At 42.8% G+C, this 25858-nt stretch overlaps 1 protein-coding gene across 1 annotated transcript; it reads right to left on the reverse strand.

Annotated features, from left to right (window-relative positions):
- Positions 1–25564, reverse strand: KCNG2 (potassium voltage-gated channel modifier subfamily G member 2). The gene is made up of 2 exons (XM_075495610.1): positions 24746–25564; positions 1–1575 (listed from the first exon to the last, which is right to left on the reverse strand). Exons 1-2 carry the CDS (start codon positions 25502–25504, stop codon positions 763–765), a joined length of 1572 nt encoding a protein of 523 aa, XP_075351725.1. The 5' UTR covers positions 25505–25564; the 3' UTR covers positions 1–762.
- Between the last annotated feature and the right edge of the window lie 294 nt (positions 25565–25858).

Consider the following 25858-nt stretch of genomic DNA (forward strand, 5'->3'; position numbering starts at 1 on the left):
TGATTTGTAAAGATATTTGTTATATTCAACTGTTAGCAAAGGAAAAAAAAACCCAAGTTAACATTCAGTACCATAGTCAGGAAGATTGTCTATGTATATTTCTGTCATGGGGCTAAGATACAAAGCTTAGGGTGGTAAATACGCATATTTACTAAATAATGCATACTGTGCTATCACACAAGTCAGAGCTGGCAGCTGGCAGCCCAGGCTGCACTGCCTGATCTGTAAAATAGACAAAACCAAGCCCCTGGGAAAGCTGAAGGGATGTTTCTGCTCTTCTCTTGCCCTCACACCTTTGCTTGTCTGAGGTTTGCGTTCCCTGGTGGAGCTGCTGAAACAAACCCCCTGTGCGTGGGGTGTCGCAGGCACAGGGAGCTCCCTCGTTCAGCCCCTCACACATGGAGTGTCACCGAGCAGGGAGAGGGTGGCACACTGGCTGCTCTGCCATATGGCACCCCAGCACAGGTTGTGCTTCACATTACATTCTCCCGGCTGGCTACGTTCAACGGCTGCTCTTTGGGGGCTGCCAAAAATACTTGTTCAATAGAAAAGAAAAGCCCTACGAAAAGCGATGGAGCAGAGCTGTACTTGGTAGAGTTTCTAGGGGCACTTTTCAGAGGGCCCTTAAGATCAGAATTTGGTCTTTAGAGACAACCTTGTGTGTGTCTGCTCCTCATTTATGCAGTTCAGGAGGTTCTTGCAGAACTGACCCTCCTTGTCCACTGCTTCTTGTGCTGCGAACATATGCCTTCAGCTGTTGAGTCAACAACTTCTCTTGGCTTCCTGGTCCACCGCGGGCTGACCCTCCTGCCCAGCAGCATCTGGTGGGAATGTGACACTGAGCCCCTGTGCACTGTCACCACCTGGGAGTTTGGTGCTCTCTTCTAGCTGGCGCATCTGCCTGCTTGCTGCTCGTTGCTGCTGCTCCTTCAGCTCACTGTAGGAACGGGAAAAAGTATGAAAGATGGACGTGACTGGGAAAGCCATCAGCAAAATCCCACTCAAGATACTGCTCAGGGCTACCACCTGTCCGGGGATGCTACGAGGCACCATGTCCCCGTAGCCAACAGTTGTCATGGAGATCACAGCCCACCAGTAACTGGTGGGGACGCTTGTGAATTCTTGCTTGGCTCCCAGTTCGCTCTCAGCCAAGTACACCAGCGGTGAGAAGAGGGCCATGGCGACACAAAGGAAGAGCAGGAGGAGCCCGAACTCCCTGGTGCACCGGCGCACAGTGAGCCCCAGTGTCTGCAGCCCCAGCGAGTGCCGTGCCAACCTCATCACGTACAGGATGCGCAGAGCCCGCAGGAAGCGCAGCACCAGGCCCACTCGTTCCAGGTACTTGTTCCCAGCTCCTCCACCGGGCTTGCTGCTGTTTTTCGTGGAGACCATATCCACAATGAGAGAGATATAGAAAGGCAAGATGGCCAGGATGTCAATGACGTTGAGCGGGGTTTTCAGGAAAGCGCACTTGTTCTCTGCCTGGATGGATCGCAGCAGGAACTCAAATGAAAACCATGCCACGCACACCGTCTCCAGCACAAAGATGTTATAGCACTTCCGTGAGCATTCGCCCTGAGGAGAAGAGGAGGGGGAAACACAGAAAAGGGGGGAGAAAAAGATTTAGCCAGAGAGTGAACCAAAGAAACAGAGAGTGGCAGTTCTGAAAGCACCACGTGAAATTGATATGAATTGTGAGGTACATGTAAATTCATCACTGCTAACAGCAGCTGGAATGGATAACTAAAACCAGAGCTACTAGCTACATGTTTGGCTGCAGGACAGGTCAACAATGCTCAGGAGTATCCCAAGGCTGCCAAGAATTTCGTGTGATCATATCAGCTGTCGGCCAGACAGCCCACTGCTGAAAGGCCAGTGTCTCACACCTCATTTCTAACCAAGCCTTTAACACGCTTTAGAAAGGATTAGTACAGGATTCATGGATTTTAATAAATGGGTGATCCCTCCCTCCCTTCCTGATCAATAATAAATTGCTTATAAATGGCTCATAAACACCTACAGCATTTTATGTTATGTGCTTGGAGTCATCTATAATCTATTATTCACAGAACATAGAATATTTTTTATATTCCAGTGAGCATTTATTAACACACTAGCCCTATAGTCAGAAGCTTATATAAAGTACCGATAAATGTAGGTATTTCTAAAAGAAAAAGTACCACTAGAGGGAGGGTCTGGAGAGACAGGCATTTTTAATTACGTCACCTGTAACAACTAATGGCCATGATGCCCTCCCCAAGCATTCTGAGGCACTGGAAGAGGTGCTCTTCGCTGCAGGCTCACTTACTGGAAAATAAAGAGAACTCTGGTTCTTTAGTTATGATGCCTGTAAACAAGCCAGCCTTGGTGCATTGGAACAGCAATAAACAATAATGCTGGTGATGGCTGCTCTTTGATTGTTAATTCAACAGCACAAATACTACGGCAATTCTCTGCTACATCACTGTTAGTAACTCCAGCTGAATAATAATCAGCTTCTCTAAATAAACAGTTTTTGATGTGGACAATTATAGGGCTAGTGCTGTTTCCTCTGTAAATGCTCATATAAAAGTGTTAATGCTCTGGGGGCTTTGAGCGGAAGACAAGTGTATATTTATTTAACGGAAGTGTATATTTATTCAGTGAGCCAGTTTGATTGCAAACAGTTCGTGAAAACTCTTTTAAGCATGTAGGAGTCCCTCCATGCTAGTGGGGTGTGTGACTCCCACTGGATGCAACAGGTATTAGGTACCGATGTAAAACCTCGTTTTGCTCACCTATGCTAAATTATAGCAATAAAATATCACTCGAGTGGCGAGTGTCAATCTGGTCCCCATTTCGCCACTGGAGAATCTGAGAACTTGGCACATCTATAAACAGTTCTGCCCACATGCTCACCACAGGTGTCTTTTGCTAGGCAGAGCCAAGGAAATTTTTACTGCACAGCACCACATCCTAACTTCATCCCTCTCCAAGTGTTTATGCACAGTTTTTTCCCTGTTGTGAAAGAAAACAGCAAAGGAGTGATGAGACTTTCCCTCTTCGCTAACTACAGCTTTCCCCAAAATGTTGGGGAGTGACTGGATACATGTTTCAAGGGCTGCTGCGCTGCCGGCAGCAAGAGCACTGTCATCACATCGAGTATAAAGCCTTGAGTTACCTCAATATGATAACCAAAATGCTGAGGCACCTTCCTCATTTAACATTTAAGAAGAGATTGAGACAATGACTAAAGAGATGTCAATAGGAAGAAAAAATGTGAAAAGGAAACCTTAGAGCTGGCGTTTATGGTCCTTGTATTAAACACAATGAAAGGTTGTAGTGCCTTGTATGTATAGATTTTTTTTGTATTCCATGTTCAATTGGCATATGATGTACCACCCACTGTTTCCCAGGGGGTCATGCTGATACGGAGAGAAAAATTACTTGTCCCATTGAAATTGCTGTCAAGATTTAAAGCATATTGCAGGGAGGAAGGATAATCTTGTTTTACTAGTGTAGTAGCTCAGATAGCCTGTCTTTAACTTCCTAATTTTGATAGGTGTGAAGACTAGAAGGAGCTTAATTTATAACTGCCTCACCAAACTCATTTGGTCATAAATAAGTATTTTTGTCACAATCATAGCACATAGGACAAAATATTTGGTTTTAGGTATCGCTCCTATCACAGCATAATTAAGCTGTCAGGCTCTCCCATCAGATACGGACCCAAGATGCCTTTGCACCACTGCACAAATCTGGCTCTGTGGGCCAGGGCCAAAGCTCACAAAGTCAGTGGAAGGACTCTTGCCTGTGCCACTGTAACTTCTCACCTTATTACCAAGAAACCAGCCATCAGACCAATACTGTCCCAAAGCTCTGCTGCCTGGGAATCTCTCATCAGGATATGCTTGATCTCACACCTAAGGGCAATGGTTGCAGGGGATTTGCAGCTCCTGATACTATCCTTGCACGTGCGCAAAAGGATCAGGCTGAGACATTAGGAAGAGAACCCATAGCAGAATAGCTATGACCTGAGCAAAGCAGCAGCAATGGCAAGAAGGAAAAAACTCCAATGTGCAAATTTGCTTTCTCTGAAAGGTACATTACTACTTGGACCACCATGTATGGAAACTAAGATGTAGCTTGCCTTAAGAGACCTATCTGGCAGGAAGCATTCTAGATTCTGATGTGCATGTATATAATTTTTGTGCCACTAAAAATTTAAGGGAAGTCAGTGAAGCCTATGGAGAATTTAGCCTTGGAATAGACCTACAAAGACATTAAGGTGTTTAATAGCTAATTTGGCACCTAATTCCCCCAGCGCTCTCTATTTGGTGCATAAGGAAAGGAAACTCTCCAAAGTCCTTCTGTGTATGAGTTTTGGTGTGGGAGCAAACAGGAGTGAAAATTGTTCCTCATTAACGGACTACCAGTAGAGATGACTTTCAGAAGACTCCATCTGCCCTCCCACACTCTGACATGTTTATCCTGTGTAGGTTCACAAACCTACAGCTTTGCTATTTATGTCTCCCATCTTCCTGCAGAACTACATCGAAAACGCAGGCGCGAGAGCAGCCTGGCAACCTTCGCTCAGCTGAGCATAAGAGGCTTGGCAGTATCTGAAGCTCCGGTCATCCAACACAGAAGAACCAAGCTGGCATCTTTGCCCGCCACTGTAATGAAGAGCTGAAATACACTCCATCCAGAGCTGATGGTGGGCTCTGGCTTTTCTCCACTCTTCCCACTATCAACAGCTGACAGCTAACATTGTGAATGCTGAAATGTTTACTTTCAGTAGAGTGGAGCGATAATGCTCTGCTACACAGAGTTCATTTTAATGGGATGAAACAATCCCCTCTTTTAGCTAATGCACAATTATTTTCAGCAAAGTGCTAGTCTTTCTCAGTATTGTTATTAACCTATTGCAATCTGAACAAGCCAGGCTCTGTCCGAAGGCTGTCCTGAGAATAAGAGGGTCTGAACAGGCTTTTAGAAAACAGATCTGTGTATCAATTAGCCTGCCAGAGGCCTTTTTTTCACTAATTAAATGTCTTCCTGTCCCCTGGACCATGTTTCAATATCATCTAGGTATGACCTATTATTAGCCTCACATGAAATCAAAAACAGTAACAGCAAAAACATGTTTCATACTCTTTGCACTTTGCTTCTTTCAGCTGCAGCTGCTTTTCCTTGCAGTTTTTTCCCCTTGATTACAGCATTGTAAAAAAACAAAAAAAAACCCAAAAAAAGCAATTTTTCTCTTTCTAAAACTTTTAACTATGTATTTGAGTCCAACCGGATGCTGTAACTCTGCTTAGGGTTTTGAGGTTTTTTTCCATTCAAGAAAACAAAACAAAAATGTGCAGAAAGACACACACACAGATGGAAAAAAGCAATCAAGAATTAATCAGACTAAGAGAAAAACAAGTCCGACCAGAATAGGATAGCATCCTGCCCAAAATCACAGAATCACAGAATCGTATAGGTTGGAAAAGACCTTTAAGATCATCGAGTCCAACCGTAAACCTAACACTACCAAGACCACCACTAAACCATGTCCCTAAGCACCTCATCCAAACGTCTTTTAAATACCTCCAGGGATGGCGACTCAACCACTTCCCTGGGCAGCCTGTTCCAATGCTTGATAACCCTCTCGGTGAAGAAAAATTTCCTAATATCCAGTCTAAACCTCCCCTGGCGCAACTTGAGGCCATTTGCTCTTGTCCTATCAAACAGGTCTGTATCAAAATAGGTCTGTATCAAACCTGTATGTTCTCAAAAAAGATCAACCTATACCAACTCATGGCCATAAACATGTACATTAACAACTACATACTGCTTTTTACTTTTTGTAAGCAAAATAGCTAGCTCTCATACTAACTAACCGGATTTCTTCATCTTGTAATCTAACAGATACATTTTTATGATTACATTTTCCTATGTAGCTTTATGAAACTTGGCCACAGGAAAACTTTTTTTTAGTTTTCATAACAATTTGATTTCTTTTTGTCTTTTAGAGGTCTAAACAAAAAATAGTATGAATGGCAATCACAAAGGACACTCCCATTGCACTTCTCCAGTATTAAGACTAGCATTTTTTTTTTTAATGTGTGTATAACCATGCTGTTAAATAAACAATATCTTAGGCTTTTGATTACAAAAAGCAGTGGTATAATGAAAATATATGGAAACAGTTGTTCTTTACAAGAGGTATATGTTTATTTAAGTGTGTATATGTGTTTCTTTCAAACAGCAAGTAGATTTTTTTTTCCTGTGCAGAAATTACTGTATGAAATTACAAGTAATTTTAAAATTACAAGTAATTTTTTTTCCTGTGCAGAAATTACAAGTATGGGGAAATATCTGCAGTTGCACAGGATTTTGGGGCCATATACTAATGTCAACTCAGGGCACAAGACAAGAAACGAAGGAAGGTCTCAGTGAGTAATTCTATGCGGTCAAATTCAAGTGAGTCTCCTTCGCTAGGATTTATAGAAATTTGCTGTCGAAAAGTCAACTGCAGTATCTTTCTTCTGGAGAAACATTTTCTTTGCCAAAGGTTTCTTTGGCAAAAGGAAAATTTCAAAAAGAAATGCTGGAGTTCAAATCCAGCTGTATTCGTTGCACTGTATGGTCTGCCTAAAAATTGCAGGCATCTTTCAGAAACATTTTGGTTTGGCTTGCAGGGTCCCTTTCACTGGTACTTCCCTGTACTGCGCCTCAGAAAAATTCTCCACTGTGTGTTGTGTGACTTCTTGACCCTGCCTTTGTCCTCTGGTCTCCTGAGAAGAAATTCTGACTCTCCTCTAGATTCTTGTAGGCTTTGATGCCATCTCCCTGCTCTGGCATTAGATGTCAAAAGCCAGATCACCTCTAACCACCCCAGTTCTTGTGTTGCTTTGCACACACATTTTTGTATGGTCAGCAGCTCCACAGTACTTTCAAGGAAGAAGTTTCAATGCTGCCCACTTCTCCCTGTAGTGAAGACTTCCCTCCCTGTCAAACGTATATGTTAAAAAAATAAAAAACCCTAAACATGAGAGGCATTGCATACAAAGATACTTACATAAGCTTCAAAATCATGATATTTCTAAAATTATATTTTGTTCTCCTCCACTTGCTCCTTACTTGAGCCTTTTGGGTCATGTATTTCAAGTGTTTCTCTGTGCACATCAGATCAAACTCTTTCTTAACAAAAATGTGGAACTTGAAATTCTGACATAACCGAGGTCTCAGCACGAGAGATCAGCGTTAAGGGACCTGCAGACAAAGTCCCTGAGACTGCTACACAAGGTCTGCCCACAGCCCGGGCACAGTGCTGCAAAGAGTGAGACAGTCCCCAGCCCAGTGGCTTAGGGTGTTCCCCTCAGATTTGGGCTTGAGGCTGAACCACCTGTTTCAGTGAACATCTGCAGAGAGATTCAGAAGACAGACCTCCCACTTCCAATTATTCAGCAGCTCGGCACTTGGAGCACTTGCCTGTCTCGGGAGAGACCCAGCTCCGGCTCCGAAGCAGGCACCTGGCTCTGTCCCAGCCTGCGGGAGTGCCTGGAGCACTGGGTGCTGGGTCGCTGCCCTCTTGTCCCAACTATTGCTGTGAAATGAAGAAGCCTTCCCTGAGAAAAATTCCCAGAAACATGCCTCCCCAACAAAAACCCAAAGATTTTGCTCACACTGGCACTTTCTGATGAAAAGCAATTTTCTGATGAAAAGTGGTTTTCTGATGAAAGCATCCAGCCAATTTTCACAGTAAGGATGAGTGCACGACTCTTGCGATGTGACCCCCTGTTGGAAGGGCAGCGTCACACCCTGCCCTCAGGTGCAGGCATGCTCCCCTTGCCACTGACGACCTACAGATTTGGGTGATTGTAATTCAGTACATCTGCCATTAAAGCTGGGGTCATGCTGAACTTGCTGCCAGCTTGCTCTGAGTATTTCTTGTGCTCCTGAGCAAAGATGATTCAGCTACTGCACAGTCTGTCCTCAAAGCTGGCTGGCTGTGAATTCAAAGTAACGGTTTCTGTTTTTAAAGTCGCCAAGGGGCCATGAAAGAGCCCTCTCCTTCTTGCTGTATACACTTTGATCTGCAAGTAGAGCCTAGTTCGTGCTTCATCTTCAGCCCAGCTGCTAGAAAAGGTAACCAGAGCCTCACCCCTCAGTGGGGAGGGTTGTCACTAATGGTTTGCAGTCATATATCACAAGATAGCTCTTCTACAATTGTTCCTGTACAACTTGTCTTTGTTGAAGAGAAAGGGCAAGGAGGTGGGCAGGAGCTATACCTACTTTAGACTTATCTCTCTGTATTTCCTTTGATCATGAGACAGCACAGCCCCAAATCACCAGTTTTCAAAACCTGTCATTTTTATTCTGCCAGTGAAGGTGCAAATAAACATGGAACACCGACAGGAACAAGGGAGATGCCAAAAGACTATGGCAGCTGGTAGAAGGTAACTTCAGGGTGTGTTAAAATCCACAGCCAGCGTCTAATCAGCTCATAAAAATTACATGCCGTGCTATTCAATTGCAGTCATGTTAGTCAAGGGGTTATGGAGATACAGCTACCTTCACGTGCCTTGCATTTCTTTCTTAAAGTGCTCTTCTGACATGCAACTACAAAGTCAAATGGCTATGTTCATGGAAAGCTCAGAAAAGGGTCTGGGAGTCAACGGGAGGGAAGAGAAGACCATGTGCGTGAGGAGTTTACCGGTGCACTGTGGTAGCCTATGACCACCCTTGCAGACTAAATAGGTGGGAGACAGATGGCACTCATGATCCAGGAGGTTGCACAGGGAACCAGCTGTGTTTCCTTGAGTTACTCTGCCCAATCCACAAGCAGCCTGCTGCTTTGGGCCATCTCAGCCCCAAACTGCATGACCAGAATTAGATACTGTAGGTAGGACTTGGGTTTCTAAGCCATAAATACTGAGCCTTGAGACTTGTTCAGCTGTCACCTGTTTCCCTGCAAATGCTGTAGATGTCTTAACAGCTGTACTCTGCATGGATTTGGCATATACATCTGATTGTGGAGAAAGACACAGACACAGGGTATTCAATCACCTACCCACCAGGCAAGACTGTTGTTGCAATCCTAAGGGTGTCCTCCATTTCCCTGCCTCCTTCACTTACTGTCGCTGCCACATGCAGATATATTCTTCAATCTACTGTCCTGCTTCTTTTTGCCCCAGTAGAGTTGCTGGGATGAATGGAAAGCAGATAAGTAGTACTACAGATGCACAAAATTCCCTCTCATTAATATAATCTTCTCAACCAGCTTTTCTCACACCTGCATCCACTTTTAGCACACACTTCTCCAAAAGCAACAGTATTTGTTAGAAGGAAACAAATGTTGTCTGGCTCTACTTGATGGAGAGTGACCAAAACCTAAAATCTGCAAGAAGCAAGAAACATAAAAAGAACAAACCAGACCATAAATACCTATGAAACAGAAAACCATCAACTTGCCTGGTTTTCAGATGCCTTACCAGGAACAGCACAATACCTCACCCGGAGAAGCTTGGGGGGGTGTAAAGACATCTAACATCTTAAAACTCCTCAGACTCTGTGACTGCAGCTGGGAGGAACTTGAGGGAACAGTATGCACTCCAGCAACCATCTGCTAGTATCTCCCAGTCTGATCATACCACACACCAGGAGAGAGGGGCTATACTATAACTTAGGGAGGAGCAATGTACCCTGGGTAACATTTTCTTTGAGGATACTTCTTAAGGCTCTGCTGCATTCTGACTGCCTAGTGACCTCCTCATGGGCTAGTATTCCCTTCACTTTGTATTTCTTTGGCTTTCTCGTGTTTGTAATCTGCTTCACTACAATGAGTACGCATAGCTTCTCACAACCTGTAGTTTTCACCCTTGAAACAAGCCTTGACATGAATTCCTTCTTGCTTATCAAATACACACATACAAAACAACCAACACTTGTATTTGGAGCTCGCTGATAGGTCCCAAACTATAAGTGAAGGATTTTTCCAAGAATCACCCATGTTCCACAAGGATGATTCAAACTGGAATGAGTTGGGAGAGTAACCCAAGGTTACTTGGGTGGCTAGTGGAATGGAAAACCTATCTTAAAAACAGACAATCAAGTGCATTTGACTTGTTTACCATCATCAAATGAAGACAGAGAAGAGGCATGTTTGCTATCTATAAATAAACCAAGGGGATGAAGAGAAGCACTGTTTAATGGCATGGTCAAATGTTCTCATTCAGGTCTTTCTGGATGTGCTGAAAGTACTGCTATCTCCATCTACTACCTGGCTGTTTACAATCCCCAGCTCATCCCACGGAATGGGACATATGATCATTCTTTAATCCTCTTCAGTGCAAAGTCAAACAGGGTAACTCACTGGTTGGTTATGCTAGAACAGCTGACTTTGTTCAGGAGTGGCTGGGAGGGCAACACCATCAGCTAAGTAATGGCAATCAGCAGGTGACGTAGGAGTGGGAAGGAGAGGGACCTAACATGCTCATTTTGCACTAGCTATTTGCAAAGAGAACCCATGACTAATCGAAAGGACAGCATTGGCAGGAGAAGAAATAGCTACACCAGCTTTCAGAATGTGGACTCTAGAAGACACATGAGGTTCCAAAAGAGCCCCCCTGCAATAACACGAAAGGCCAGAGACCTTTTAAGATTAAGTTTCTCAGGTTCTGGAAATGGTGGTGTCATGTGGTACCCATGACAACAGGGGACTGCACTCACCTCGGAGGACCCCTCCAAGTCCTACCTTCCTGAAATGTTCAATTAGCAAAGGAAATGTTGCGCTTGATGCTGCTGGAGCTGGGCCTCGGGGGGTCTGAGATCCCTACGTGGCTTGTCCACAGCTTTTGTCTGTGTAAGATGTAAGTAGGCTCTAAATAATAGAGAATAACAACCTGTATGTAGAAGAACAGGTTTACTGCTATTTGTTTGAACAAATATTCTGAGTCAAAACACTGGTTAGTTCTATCTGGAGTCTGCTTTGGCAATTTTACAATATCTCAATGCCACTGGGAAATTGGCTGAAGCAGACACAGGTCCATGAGAACAAGATATTATATTTGAAACTCATGAACTCCCACAGCATTTCAGGCAGGATTTCACAGGCCACTGCCCATATGGCTTGCTTTCTAGCAGCTTTGCCCTGCAGCAGACCTGCTCTGTGGGAAATGCTTACAGGTGACACAGTGGTCCAGGTGTGTCCACAGCTCCCACACAGCCTGCTGTGCTTGGACCAGGCACAACCTGCACAGCCTGACCTCAAGGGGCTGCTCAGTGCAGAGGGTTTGTTTATCAGAGTCACTGCCACAGACAGAGGCAGTAACACAGAAAAAAGATTGATGATTTCACCAAGCAATGGTGTCCTCCAAAGAACAGTTTCCCTTTAGAAACACTGATGTTCTCAGTGTTTCTGAGTAAAAATTACCTTGGAATTTCTATTTCCAGATTTCCAGAATGTTTTTCTTGGTTTTGGCCCACTTTTTCACTGAAATTGAAAGTAAAAAAACCCCAAGAGAATAATTAAACACCAGAAGCCTCCTTGCTGACAAATGTCTCCCTCTCCCCCTGATTTCACATGAACTAGAAATCTTCCTCCTCAGCCCACTCTCTTTTCTAGCTCTGATAGAGGCATCATATCCCCCGAGGCTTGGAAACTACATTGCTTTTTTTAAAAATCCATTCTCTGTAAACCTAAGCAAATGCTTGATCCTGAGCTTTTACATGAAGAAGCCCAGTTACCTTGCAAATTAGCAAATCTCCTGATTACTAGAGAATAATCCTCGCTTGTGTTTTCTATCCTAGCGCTTGGAAAACAAGACAGACTCAGTTCTTGCTTGAAAAAACTTGAACAATGCCACTTGGCACTTACAGCACACCTGCTTCTCATAAACATGGCAGGACTGCAAAAATAAAGATGGGGGTTATCTCCCGTAAGTGACAGCATAAATCAAAACACTGCAGAACCAGAGTGGGGCTGTGTTCTCGCCAGGAGTACTTACGTGCCATTGGAACAGTTTCCCCAGGGAATGACAACACCTAGACCCAACACTTTCCTCCGAAAGGACCAGCCCAAAAGAGACTGGGCTGCGTTACAAAGCAGTGGCATTCCCAACGCTTTCACACCTACCCAACACCTGGGAAAAGATGATGCTGTGGTGGCACCTGGCTGTGCTCACAGATACGTGCAGATATACGGTACCTAGAACTGTGATCTTCCTAAATCCAGCATCCTCTTTTCTTCTTCTTCTCCTCAAGCTTGTCTCACACTAAAAAAGAACCTCAGTCTTGTTTTCTCTCTCTAATTGTATTAAAAAGAACAACTGATTCTTAACAGCATTTTAAAGCATATTTCCCCTCTTATTTCCCCCAGTTTTCCCCTTCTTTCAATCCCTGTTTTAAAGGCTCTTCTCCTCCTCCTGCCTCCCACTCATTGCTGGTTTTATTTTACTGACCCACATTAGTTTTACTGGTTCCTGCAACCCTGTAACCTGCTATAAAAGTGGGGGTGTCTGTTTTTTCTCTTGGAGGAAAGGAGGACAGAGTCAAGCTTACTCTTTTCCTCTTACATTTTTTTCCAAACCTGTTTTTTTCCCCCTCTCTTTCCCTTTATCCTGTTATCTGAAAGCAAGTGAAGGATTTGCCTATATTGCCTGTGGGTAGATTTGCTCTCCTGCTGCTAGTGGCTCAGTCGCAGCTGGCAGTCTGCTACTGCATTGCCCTTGCACTGAAATGCTGCAAGCTGGACTCCTGCACTTGCAAAGTGGATGAATTTTTGCAAGGTGGATCTAACCACTGAGAAACCCTGCACTCCCTCATGTTCTCTCTTTCTGCTCAGGGCATCAGTAACTGTTTTCTGTGACAGCAGTGCAGAATATAAGAACTGCATGACTTACCTTAAATCAGCCAATATTTCTACTGCGTACGAAGGCAACTAGCTGTGGACTGGGAGAAAATATCCACAGCTTCTGCCCACAGACACTTAGTGCGTGGACCTTTCAGGAGGGTGCTGCAACTTCTGTTCTGTCGTCGTCTCTACCCAGTGCAGCGTGTGCCAAGTTTCCAGTACAGCTCAGGATGTATTGGATGGCTGGGACCTTCACACTATTCTCTGCATTTCCTATTTGTATGCAGGCTCAGAAAACAAGCTGGAGCAGAGGGAAAGGGAGCGTGTGTGTGTGTGTGTGTGTGTGTGCGTGTATGTGTGCCTGCATGGGAAGGTGAGGGTACGAGGGCCCTGCCAGTGAATGGCGAGAGGTCTGGGCTAGCACGTATCCTGGTGAACAGCCTGTTCGGGCTGAGGCATCCTGCTTGTGAGTGACCCGCAAGCTCAAGTCTGAACAGCAGCTAACACTGGGACAAAGCCCCGCTGGTAATATGTCCCAGCCCCTGTAGCACCCCCTGCAAACCCAGTCAGTGCTGGACAAGATACCTTGGTCAGGATCCTGCCTTCACGGGGCCAGACTCATGCCACATCACTCCTCTCCAGAAAGCTTCCAGGCTTCTGAGGTTTTCTGGCTGCCCTCACCTTTAATCACAATTATGAACTGCCACTGCTCATTTCATCTTACTGATGACTTCAGGTCTGAATATACACGAGGGCCAAGGAAGCCTCAGATGTACAGCATCCTTGGTGGCAACTCTGGCACAGGGGGACAGCACTGCTGCACAAGTGAATTGGGGATGGGATGGCAATTGCTCACCGACCTGTAAGGCCAGGAGCGGCTCTTGAGCTAATCCTTTGCAGAGCAGAGGATCTCACCAAGTGGCTCATGAACCACATGCAGTTTCATCTGAGCTGAAATGTAATGTTTAGAAGGACTAACAGAATGTATTTAAAAACTATATGAGATGTACTCAAGCTTCTCTAGATAAATCGTTTTCATTGTTAATTGCCTACACTGTAATACACCTTATTTAGAGCATGAGTTTGTCTAGCTGCAGGTTCCAGTTATTGTTCACTGTTGTCCATAGGCATTCTCTTACTCTGCTGTTCAGTGCATTAAAAACTCTTTTAGTCCCACTATAAAGCAGAATTTTCAGATTTTAAATAATTCTTTTAACTTTTTTTTCAACTTACCTGCTTAATGGATACCAATCTGGACACAGTACCTCAAGCCTCATGTTTTGCCTCTTAACTAGCACGTCAGATGGGAAATCGTGTACAGCCAGTAGTTCACCAGGGTCTCTAAATCCTTTCTGAGTCCCCATTTTCCAAAAGAGTCTTTTGTCCTGGGCTCTCTATGCTCTCTACACTTACAGGTTGCAGTCTCTGCTGATGAACATGCAGTTACCTGCTCAAATCAGTTCAGCTTACTGTGCCAGATACTTCCGGTCCCTGACTAGTGTGTCATTTCTGTGCTACCTGTAAATTTAATTTGCAGTTGTTCTATGTTTTCTCCCAAATCACCAGCAAAACACCTAAGTAGCTCTGGGCCAACACCAGAGACACTTGCATGCCTTTCTGCGTACACCGTCACCGGATGATGATTTCTCATGTTACTTTTCTGCTACTTCAAGATCTAAGAGAAATTTTTTAAAGATTTAATAAGGGAGGTAAGTTTTTGAAAAATGCAATTTTTATTAAGGAAGGATGTTGTGTGGCGCTAATTCAAGTATCTTACAGAAGTATAAGAACCTACATCAAAAGTTATTTTTTTCAGAAAACTTTATAACCTCATAAAATTTATACTGTTTGACTAATGACTGGTGTTCTACATAGACTAGAGTTAATTACGCTGTTGTCCTCAAAAATGTTGCCAATTACACTCAGCACTGTTTTTCATGGTTTTACTTGGAACTAATATCATGCTTAACTTCAGAAAATCCAACAACCTCATCGTTTTCTCCTGGTCCTTTCTTAAGCTTTTGTTAAAAACCTATTGCAAAAAATTTTTTAATTTTTTTTTTTCATTTGTATAGCACTCTCCTGTCTTAATTTGTCTAGAATCTAAATGTCTCCATGGACATTGCAAAAAGTCCCTAATTTCAAAAACTTCTATATGTCACCTCAATCACCACATTTTAAGCAATGAAGACATAAGCATTTATAATGTTAAATGATTTAATGCAATTTTCTAAGTGCTGTACACATGAATCAGCTCATTACCTCAGCCTAGCTATATGAGGTCTAGCCAAATGTAAATCTGGTTGCTTTCTTTCCTTCCAAACCTCCAGAACTGATAGCAACATATCCTGGAGCTCTGAGATGAAATTTCCAGATGATATTTTTATTACAAATAAATGAAAGATTTCTCTCTTTCAGAACACTAGGACAGTACTCAATAAGCCCATACAGCACAAGCTCTCTTGCAAAAGGCAGTGGAGGAATCTATGGAGTAAAGAAGCTATGCTGTACCCTGAGGATATTACAGAGCAGGCTATACTGAGTAGTGTAGTAATTTTATAAACATGACTGGAGGCCAAGCAACTACTACCATGAGATTGCTTCAGAGACCCCCTGGATTATTTACCTGGAAGTTAGGAGAATAAACCCACTGGTAGGTATAGATAGTTATGGGGGTGGAACCAGAGAAATATTAAAATGAATTAAATATGGAGCATATTTTGCTGGGTGAGCCACATCGCACCAAACATAAACCAGTTAACAACGTGACAAAGTTACCAATACTTTTATGGAAGAGTCTTAGCTGTTTAATTATTTATCACTAATGTTATATTGCAGCACATTTATACAATATTTAAAAGAAGACCTGAGCCTGCTATTTATTTATGAGAAGATATCCTGTACACTGAAACAGTTCATTAGCACAGCACAAAATTATTAACAAGTCAATAGGAATTTTATCTTAGCCAACTCTTGCCTCATCCTCAAGCTCACAGTGCAGAGAAATAATCTCTCAATTTTTTGACTTCTAAGCCTAAAACACTGCATAGATTCTCGGGTGTTCCCAAAGTCTGTATTATAACCTACCATCCTCAAAATCTTCTTTGGGAAAAGCAGCTCAGGAAAAGATGCTGCAGTGAGACCCAAGGTTGCTAAGAGCCATAGCATGAACAGCTCAGGTGGTAACTGCTGAGATGGGAAATTTTGAGCAGAGGGTCTGCAGGCTCACTGTGGGACTCTGTGCAAACCTGTTCCACAGTGCTATGTCCCCACCCCCCAATCTAAAGGCAACTCTTAGTAAAAGAAAATACAACATTCCTCCTAACCCTCCTGATACAACAGAAAAAGATTTTCTTACTGGGACCATGTTTCCTTTATCTTCTCTTGAAGGAGCTGCCATGACAGAACAACTAGATATGTCTGCTAAAGTTTAAATAGCTTCAATCAAGCAGGAAGGCTGGATTTTTTTTTCCCAGGGGAGGGAGGACTGCAGAAAGTAAATTCCACCCCCTCCCCCCCCCAAGGAGCAAGCAAGCCAAGGAGAAGAAATGGCGAGAGCTCTCTGAAAGTAGTCATGACTAAATACAACTAGTTGTTATCCAGCACTCTGTCCACACAACCAATATCAAGAATAACCAATCATTCCTTCAAACATTTTCTATTCATTAACAGCTTAAGGTAGCCTTGCAAAGGGGAAGGGCTATCTCTGAAAAGAGTTGGCAAAGCTGGCGCGTGGTGTGCTATTTGACCAGGGGGTTTCCAGGCAGCTGGAGGCAGAGCAGGTGCAGTGGGCAGTGTGTTGTGCAACAGCGATGCCGAGGACTCACAGCACCAAATGTGTTTCCCTACTGTGTGAATACAACAATCCTGAACTCGGTAAAATAAACTGATACCAAGATATGCTCTCATGCCAACAGCCGGATTTGGACAACCAGTAAAAGAAAGATTTAGATTCAGATCCACGAAGGAAAGATTAATACATGTATTTCTTTTACATTAAGGACTGTATCATTCAGATGGTTCGCAGACAAGCGCAGTTCCCACTAAAATGATCAAAGGACATGATCACCACTTCTTGGTATTTGCAGAGAACATTTTGCCATTAGTCTTATATTTGCAAATTCCATGGGAGTCAGATAAAAGATGCATACCACTCAAAAAACCCACACAACGCAACATTTAAGGTTTAGATTGAGCAGTGCAGAGGTTCTCAACTCCTTGATTTTAAAGTTCTGTGTGTGACCCACAGAAGCAACATCACTTTCATCTTTTAAACCTCATCACTTTCAACTGCTTTCAGACAAACCTGTCTGAAAGGCAACGCGCACAGCAAATTTCTCTGACCATCAGATAGGAGCTGGGAGACTACACTATGATGACTCAGACTTGCACTGCAGAACTTTGCAGTTACTCCTCAGTTTTGGACTCTAAGGATATCATACAGTAATTGCATCTTGCATGAACTAAGTTGGTCTCACTTATGAAAAGAAAAAAATTTCCTTGCTTAGAAACCTAGCTCACAGTCTGAGGCATGAGGAATGTGCCCATGTACCGGAACATCAGCATAGATGTAATTTTTATTTCTGTTATGATGACGGTCATAGACGTTGTGTTTAAGACATTCTGTCCCAAAGCATTCACAATCTAAGTGCAGGACTACATAGAACAGGTGATGAAACGACATGAGGCAGATTGAGCACATAAACCTCAAAGCAAACTTTTGCTTATTGCTGATGACTGAAGCTGTGGGTAAAGGATGCTCTCAAAGCTTGTAATTTAGACCGTGTGTTACCATTTTGATTTAAGTACCATCTGAGCAGAAAACCTACTTTAAGCTTATGAAAGAAAAAAATAAGAGACACCTTACTTTTAGTTAAAATACAGCTCTGCAGTGCTGTGAGTCCTACATCCCTTAAGCAAGAGCATGTGAACGTGAAGTGAACATGAGTCTCGTGTCTACAGGAACTTCCTTGTGCACAATGTTGTAGAAAAGGCAGGTGACAATTGTTACTGAGCCATTTGGTCTTCCCCTGGCCTCCAGCCAGCTGTGGCCTGAACTGCCCGGAGCAAACATAAAATGCAAACCAGCAACGTAGGGGACAAGTACAACAGTTCAGATGCCATAACCGGTGATACTGTTTCAGCTCATGGTTTTTGCATTTAAACAGCAGAGCTGAGAGAATGGTATAATGAATTTTCAGATGATCCCTAGGGAAATTAATTAGTCCAATTCCCCAACATTCTTTTTATAAAAAGTCACCCTTGGTGCCTATATACTATAAATAGTTATCTGTAATACCATCAGGGAGATTTTTTTAAAATACATGTTTTATGTTGACTGTGTCGTAATTTCTAGAACAGTTTATCCCACAAAGAAGGGAAAAACACAAGCTGCAATTTTATTAAGAACTTCATTCATGAAAACAAACCATCTATGCATCACATAAACATGTGGCTCAAAGTTAAAATCAAGAAGGTCTCAGTATCACATGCAGAAAAACAGCTGAACAGTCACAAAAGAGAGAAAGTGCTAAAAACGAGCTCTCCAGTAATGAAAAGCTTCATTCCAAAGTCTCAAGCAGCGTGCCATCTTAGGATAGAAACCACCAACAATACCAACTGTTTTACTCCTTTACATTACTTTTCACTGAAATAAGTAAATGATTTAATGTAAGAATGACAGTTTTCCCCACCCAGAAGTACCTCAAACTGCAAGAGTTTGGAGACAAGATGATACCACTCATTCAGCAAAATGTTTGGCATTTCTGACACTCTGAGGCCCTGAATACTTACATTTCTTCCTATTTAGCTACCTATTTAGATTACAAACCTAAACAAATCAATAGTTATAACCACAGAATCACAGAACGGTTGAGGTTGGATGGGACCTCTGGAGGTCATGTGGTCTAGCCCCCTCCACCTGCTCAAACAGGGCCACCTAGTTGCCCAGGACCATGTCCAGACAGCTTCTGAATATCTCCAAGGATGGAGACACCACGACCACCCTGGGCAACCTGTGCCAGTGCTCTGTCACCCTCACAGCGAAAAAGTGTCTCCTGATGTTCAGAGGGAACCTCCTGTGTTTGTGCCCATTGCCTCTGGTCCTGTCACTGGGCACCACTGAAAAGAGCCTGGCTTTGTCCTCTTTGCACCCTCCCTTCAGATATTTATACACACTGATGAGAATCCCCCAGAGCCTTCTCTTCTCCAGGCTAAACAGTCCCAGCTCTCTCAGATTTTCCTCATATGTGAGATGCTCCAGTCCCTTCATCATCTTCGTGGCCCTTCGCTGGACTTCTCCAGTATGCCCATATCTTTCTTGTACTGGGGAGCCCAGAACTGGACACAGTAGTCCAGGTTAAACCTCACCAGTGCTGAGCAGAGGGAAGGAGCACCTCCCTCAACCTGTTGGCAATACGTTGCCTAACGCAGCCCAGGATACTGGTAGCCTCCTTTGCTGCAAGGGCACGTTGCCGGCTCATGGTAAACTTGGTGTCTACCGGAACCCCCAGGTCCTTTTCTGCCAAGCTCGTTTCCAGCTGGGTGGCCCCCAGCATATACTGGTGCATGGGGTTGTTCCTCACCAGCTGCAGGACCCTGCATTTCTCCTTGCCGAGCTTTCCGAGGTTCCTGTCAGTCCATTTCTTCAGCCTATTAAGGTCATTCGGGATGGCAGCATGACCCTCTGGCCTATCAGTCACTCGTCCAAAGTTTGTGCCATCAGGAGACTTGCTGAGGGTACACTCTGCTCCATCCTCCAGATCACTAATGAAAATGTTGAACAGGACTGGACCCAGTATGGACCCCTGGGGTACGCCACTAGTTACAGCCCTCCAACTAGACTTTGTGTCACTGATCACCACCATCTGGGCCTGGCCATTCAGCCAGTTTTCAACCGACCTCACTGCTCATCCAGCCCCTACATCAACAGCTTGTGTATGAAAAGCTGTTGAGAATCATAATACAAGACTCTCTTAATCTTGTCTGAAATTATTTTTGTGTGTACCTTTGTGAAATGAAATCTTTAGTCACAAGATCGTTTAAAACGCACATTCACAATTTATCTATTCCCCATCCTCACCAATATGAAAGTTGAAGCACAGTGTGTACATTAAGCTTAGAAGGTTAAATAGTTTCAGGCTTCTTTATGAGCTATTATTAACTTCATTATTTATGAGTCCCTCTCTTTGTTGTAATGTTCTTCAGCTGAAGGTTATTGAACTGTAACTTCCTATCACAGCATCTTTAATTAGACTAGCTTTTCCCAATACGTTAGAAAGCACAGTGAAGAAGGAAGTATTCTCTGATCATCTTCTGTTTTACACTGTGGTACTACAAATGATTGAGCTCAGTGGGACTCAGGCCTATAAATGCTTTTGTGAATCAGGATAAAATGCTTGATGTTAATCTCCGAGTTCACCACCTTTTTTCTGTGATGAGGAAGACTGTCTAACAAAAGAAGGAAGCTTTCTTCTTCAGACAGAAATGGCCGACATTCCTGCTTTCACCAAGAAAAAAATGAAGAGTGTAGTATGATGACCATCTGGCTTTTGGTTGAGACATTGAATCTCTCAATATCTTTTGGTTGTTCAGTTCTGTGTTGTTAAAGCTTTTGCTGTAGTGTATCGCGAACTGGTTTAAGACTCCTGTCATGTATTAGCTGCTTTCCTTGAGTCACGCAGTATCTGCCATTTGTTTAGAGAGTTGAGAAGCCCACTTAAAGGTATCATATGCCTAAAATGCCCTAAGGATACTCTATGCCTCTGGCTATTTTTATGTCTCGGAGACCATTTTTGTGGTGGTCTCGAAAGAACTCAGTGCGTGAGGGCTCCTGCTATGATTTTGTCTCAGCAGTATTTTGCCTTAAGAGAGGACTTTTCACCATTAAATCTAGATCTTGCATGGAAATCTCCCATTCTGAAAACTTTGACATTAAAAATTAATTATTGCTTTGTTACATGGAAGAACCTGAATTATTGCTTTGTTACATGGAAGAATCTCTTCACAGGTTTGTTTTCTTTATACATTTGAAGTGTCCCTTTCCTGAAATTTCCAGAAGTAGCTATTATAGGCATTACTGGATTGGTGGGTTTTATTTAATTTAATCAGTAAATAAAAGCTAAATGAGAAAAAAAATTGACAAGATAAAATATATGTCCTAGTTTGGTAAGTAAAAAGTAGTTTAGGATTCCGTTCTGTTAGCTTTATTCATAATTGTGCAGCATCTGAAATACATGATACTACTTCCAAAAAAGAGTAACGCTCGAGATGAATCAGGGTGACCATTAGTAAGAACAAGACAGCTACAGTACACAGGAACACCATCCTTCCCACACTTGCTAAACCACTAGGGATTGCCACTGTCCTCTAGAACACCTGGAGAAGTTAATAATGTTAACAAAATGTATGATTGATTCTTCTTCTGTATTTTAAAAGAGACAGGCAGGCACCCAAAATAATTTCCTCACCCATTTGGTAATTACTTCTAACTTCTAAGGTCCCACACTTACATCTGTGTGAGGTCACTTATACCTCTACAGGACATCACTGGGTGTAACAGCTGGTCCATTCAGATAACATTAAAGGATTGGAGTATGAAAAATTGTTCTCTGACATGTTTTTTTTTCATGATTGGTTTCTCTCTCTTTCCCTGAAGCAATAACAGGACAGATAGGTGGCACATAAAGTTTTTGTTTTCTGGAAAATGCCAGGTCAAGGAAAAGCCCACTGCTTGTTAGCCAGTGTATCTATGACAGCTCTGACACGGAACCCTAACAACAGTAATGCCAGCCAGATAGCCTGGAAAATGTACACACTGAGTACGGTGCGTCCTTGAAATAATATTTACTGTTTATTTGTTCCTTAGCCAGAAGGGATGCACATACATTTTCTGCTTGTTAGGAGACTGCAAAACTAGACCAAAGAGCTATCCCTGGGCACGAATTTTAAACTAGGTACTAGGGATACAGCTCAGAATGATTAACATGACTTTGAATTCACATAAGCTCACTTCTCTCCACACCTGTTATTTGATGAGCTGCATCGGCTTGCTAAGCCATGTACAGATGACACGCAAGGAGTTTGCAACCTACGTCTCTGATCCTACAAGCAATTCCATATGGGCAGATGCCTGACTCCTTGCCCAGCCTTACTGAGGCTGAAAAGATCTGCATGGGTATTTACATCCATTTGTGCAGGACCAAAATCAGTCACTGTGTATGACTCCTGGCATGACTAATTACAACTCAAATAGAGTGTTGACCTGCATTGATTCAGTAGCAGGCGAGGAACATTGGGGATGAACTAAGCTACGTAAGAAGTGATCCTTCACCTGTCCCCTGTGCTAGAGAACCACCTTTGTCTCAAACAAAATAACCACTTCCACTCTGTCCACAGACCTTCCCTGTGCAAAGGGCAGAACAAAGCCTATTCGCAGGAGCTCCGTGCTTTTAGAATTTAAGGGCACAGAAAAACATCAGATCATTTATTCTCATCTCCTCTGTATTGCAAGCATTTCACCTTTGTAACTTGAACTGAAATCAGTAATTTACTTTTGATTGTAGTAAAGTGTGTTTAGCAGAAGGATACCTTCCAGAAGGGCACTGAGAACATCAAAAAATACAAAATCTACTAATTCTCTTCCTAGTCTGCCCCAGTAATTAATCACCATGGTATTAAATATTGGCACCTAGTTTCCCATATGAATTTATCAGGATTCAGCTTTTAACCATGCATCCTCTTCCTGCTTAATTTAAAGGTCTTTTAGATGACACAGTTCTCCTCCCCCCATAAAAAACACTTATTTGCTTAATCCACTCACCTTCCTTTCGATAATTTAAATAAACTGAAATGTTCAAGTTTCTTATTGTATGGCATTTTCTCCAGGTATCTAATATATATAGGTTTTTTCACGCTCTACAATTTTTCAAAACACCATTTAAAAATACGAACATGAGAACTGACTGCAGTATTCTAGTGTCAGTCTCACCAATGCCACATACAGGCACAAAATCATCTTCCAGCTTCTAATCACTACTCCCCAGCTTAGATATTCAAGGATCTGACTTTATGCTGCAACAGGAACTTACATTCAGTTGCTTCTACCCTAAATCCTATTTAGAGTCTCGTTTTGGGAATCAGACTCTCTGCTTTTGCAAGAGCAAGTCTGCATTCACCTTTATTGTACAATTTTGCATTTGACTATGAAGATGTGCTCCTTTTAATGCCCCAGCTTACCAAGAAATCCAGGCTTCTCTCATATGCTTGCTCTATCCTCATTATTACCCTCCTCCACCCAACAAATATTATTAGCCTATTATTATGAGTCTCTATTTATGTTCAGATCATTAGTAAAAATAAGGTGCCTAAACTCTGGTAATTCTGAAAGCAGTTGTTCAACTCTCACTTAAACCCAGGAACATGTAAATACTAAATACATCTCAGTTTTCAACAGCAAAATATCCCTTGTGCTTAAAATTCCAGCACACTGGAGCACTATCGGTTAATTACAGTAAAAGGCATGTGTTTTGGAAATGATCTTTTCTTTAAATTATTAGGACAATATAGTTTTAACTAGTACCCAGTACTACTGTCCTCAAATTTTAGATCATGAAAAGCCTTTAAAACAAAGATCTTATTATAAATCAAATATCAAACAACATACCAAATGTTTTGTCTTTTTTCCTGGCTGCTACTGAATGAGTCTGATTCCAAATCAAACAACTCTGTTGATATCTAACCTGAGCATACCTCACAAGCAAAGGGTGGGTTTAACTGCACATGAGGTACTCAATCAAACACAGGGGTCTCTCTGGAGTTGTTGGAACCATTTTCCATCAGCATGCTTTTTACTTTCAACACTACAAAACAGTACATGCCTCCGGTCAGGTAATCACCACTCTCTTTTCTGCTAGTGGCAGTGAGCGATGAGCCATTCAGCACCCGGGTGATGGCACACAAGAAGGGTTCTGCTTTTGGGAGAGCTCAGCCTTCATCTGAGAGGCAGAACTTGATGGGGTGGAGTACTGTCTTAGCAGCTGAAGTTCACAATCACATTTAATGGCCATGGGGCTGGAAAATAAACCCAAACATTTAGCGTCAAGCTTGGATTTGAGTAAAACTAAAGAGGCCATGAAGCCTCTTTAGTTTTACTCAAAAGTCCCCACCCCCCCAGTCCCTTAGATTGCATTTTTAATGAAAATGTGAATGTCCTCCTCTATCAACCTTCAGATGAGCTGTCATTGGCCTACATACAGCTAATCCTAGGAAACTGAACTGCTTGCACAAATAAGGGACTAAACCCTTAGGAAATTTGTTGAACTAAAGAATAAACAAAGTATCCATAAGACTTGATTTTCAAGGGCATGAAGCATCCACAGCTTACGCTTACTTGAGAATACTAAGCGTGTCCGAAAATGGGGACATTTGCTTTGTTTCTGCTGTTAAATTGCTGCCTCAGCTTCCCTGCCCTTTACCTCACCTATAGCATCAAAATATTTTAGATGTGGTTTTTACAGTGGGGTACTGAGAGTTCATCCAAAGTGGCATGTTAAAGTACCTTTAAGGAAAATCCATCTGTTAGCTCTTAGCCTAACTTCAAAACATTAAGCCTGAAGCAAGGCTGATTTTTATAGCCACAATAGCTAGTTTGTCATCTGGTTAGAGTTGTCAGAAAACAAATCTGTTGGCTAAAGCTGTCTGCTGGTGTGAACTGGCAAAGCTGTGCTGGCAAGGCAGAGTTTGGCCCAATCTTCCCTCAATATTAAGTGACAGAATGCTTTCCGTGCTCTACCCCAGCCAGCCCTCCACACCATAAATACTGAATGCAATACCTGCATGATTGCTGGAGTGACTTTGCCTGTCACCTTCCCTAAGGAGACAACAATGCAAAACACGCTTTACTCTGAGAAAAGCTGCACTCACCCGATCTTCTTCTTCTCTGACATCTGGCATGGTGCTGATGCAGAGGCTGACTGCAGTGATGGCAACAAAAGAGACTGAAATACAAGCAAAGATCTTTCCTGGGATCCCTGAGTGGGGGTTCTCCACCATATCCCTGAGCTTTTGCATGCACAAACTCAATCGGCTATTGTCCTGGAAGGCACATTGCGTAGTTTCACTAAATACCATCTCCCCTTCATACAGCCTGGCCTCAGCTGCCTCCTCCTCTTTCTGTCGCAATCTCTTTTTACAGCACCACTCCAGGTGGTCCTCTTCTATCCCCCAGTACACAAGCTCCTCCTGAAAAGAAAGAGCGCACATCTCCCTGAGAAGCCTCAGCTTCCCAGCTGTCAGGAAAGTCATGATCGTCCTGAAGGCACTAGGATTACGGTCAAAAAAAAAAAATTCATTGCAGCTAACATCATAATCATCGCAGATGTTCATGATCTCATCATAATTGTTGCAAGATTTTAGCTTCCCAAGCCTGGTTAAGGGGCAGTTCTCCAAGGTGGTCCATGGAACTTTGTATTTAATACCACCTACGTTGATGATCACAAACCTGGTCCGGTCATCCAGGCGGGCTAAGCAGCACAAGTCTTCCCCAGGGTGCAGAAGTTTGGCCTTTTTGTAGAAGAATCCTTTCTTGGTTTGCGCTTCACAAAGGTTTTCCAAGTTATTGAAGGAGTAGGAGCTGAACTCAGGATCTGCATTCCCAGTGAGCAATGCCATTTTGTGATACATTCGTTGAGTCCATAGGGAGGTCGAGGCTACTCAAACAAACGCATCTGGAGCTTGACTGGAAAGTCAATCTGTAAAACAGAATTTTAAAATTACAATAAAATTAGGGCATCGCTAGATGAAAAACAATCCTGTCTTCTCAATCCCAAGAAACTTTTCTCCATGGCATTATTTTTTCCCTTATTTTAGGACTATCTTTGCTTGATAATCGCTTGGGGAAAGAACTTAAGCTGCAATAAGGTCAGAAGCTATGTTTATACTTCTAGAGGGTTTAATCAGTGAATGAATGGAAACAAACCCAGTGTATTATAATTTTCAGAAATTTCTTTTCTAGAGGTTCCCGCTATATCCTGGACA

This window comes from Mycteria americana, chromosome 2 (genome assembly GCF_035582795.1).
Source record: "Mycteria americana isolate JAX WOST 10 ecotype Jacksonville Zoo and Gardens chromosome 2, USCA_MyAme_1.0, whole genome shotgun sequence".
NCBI lineage: Eukaryota > Metazoa > Chordata > Aves > Ciconiiformes > Ciconiidae > Mycteria > Mycteria americana.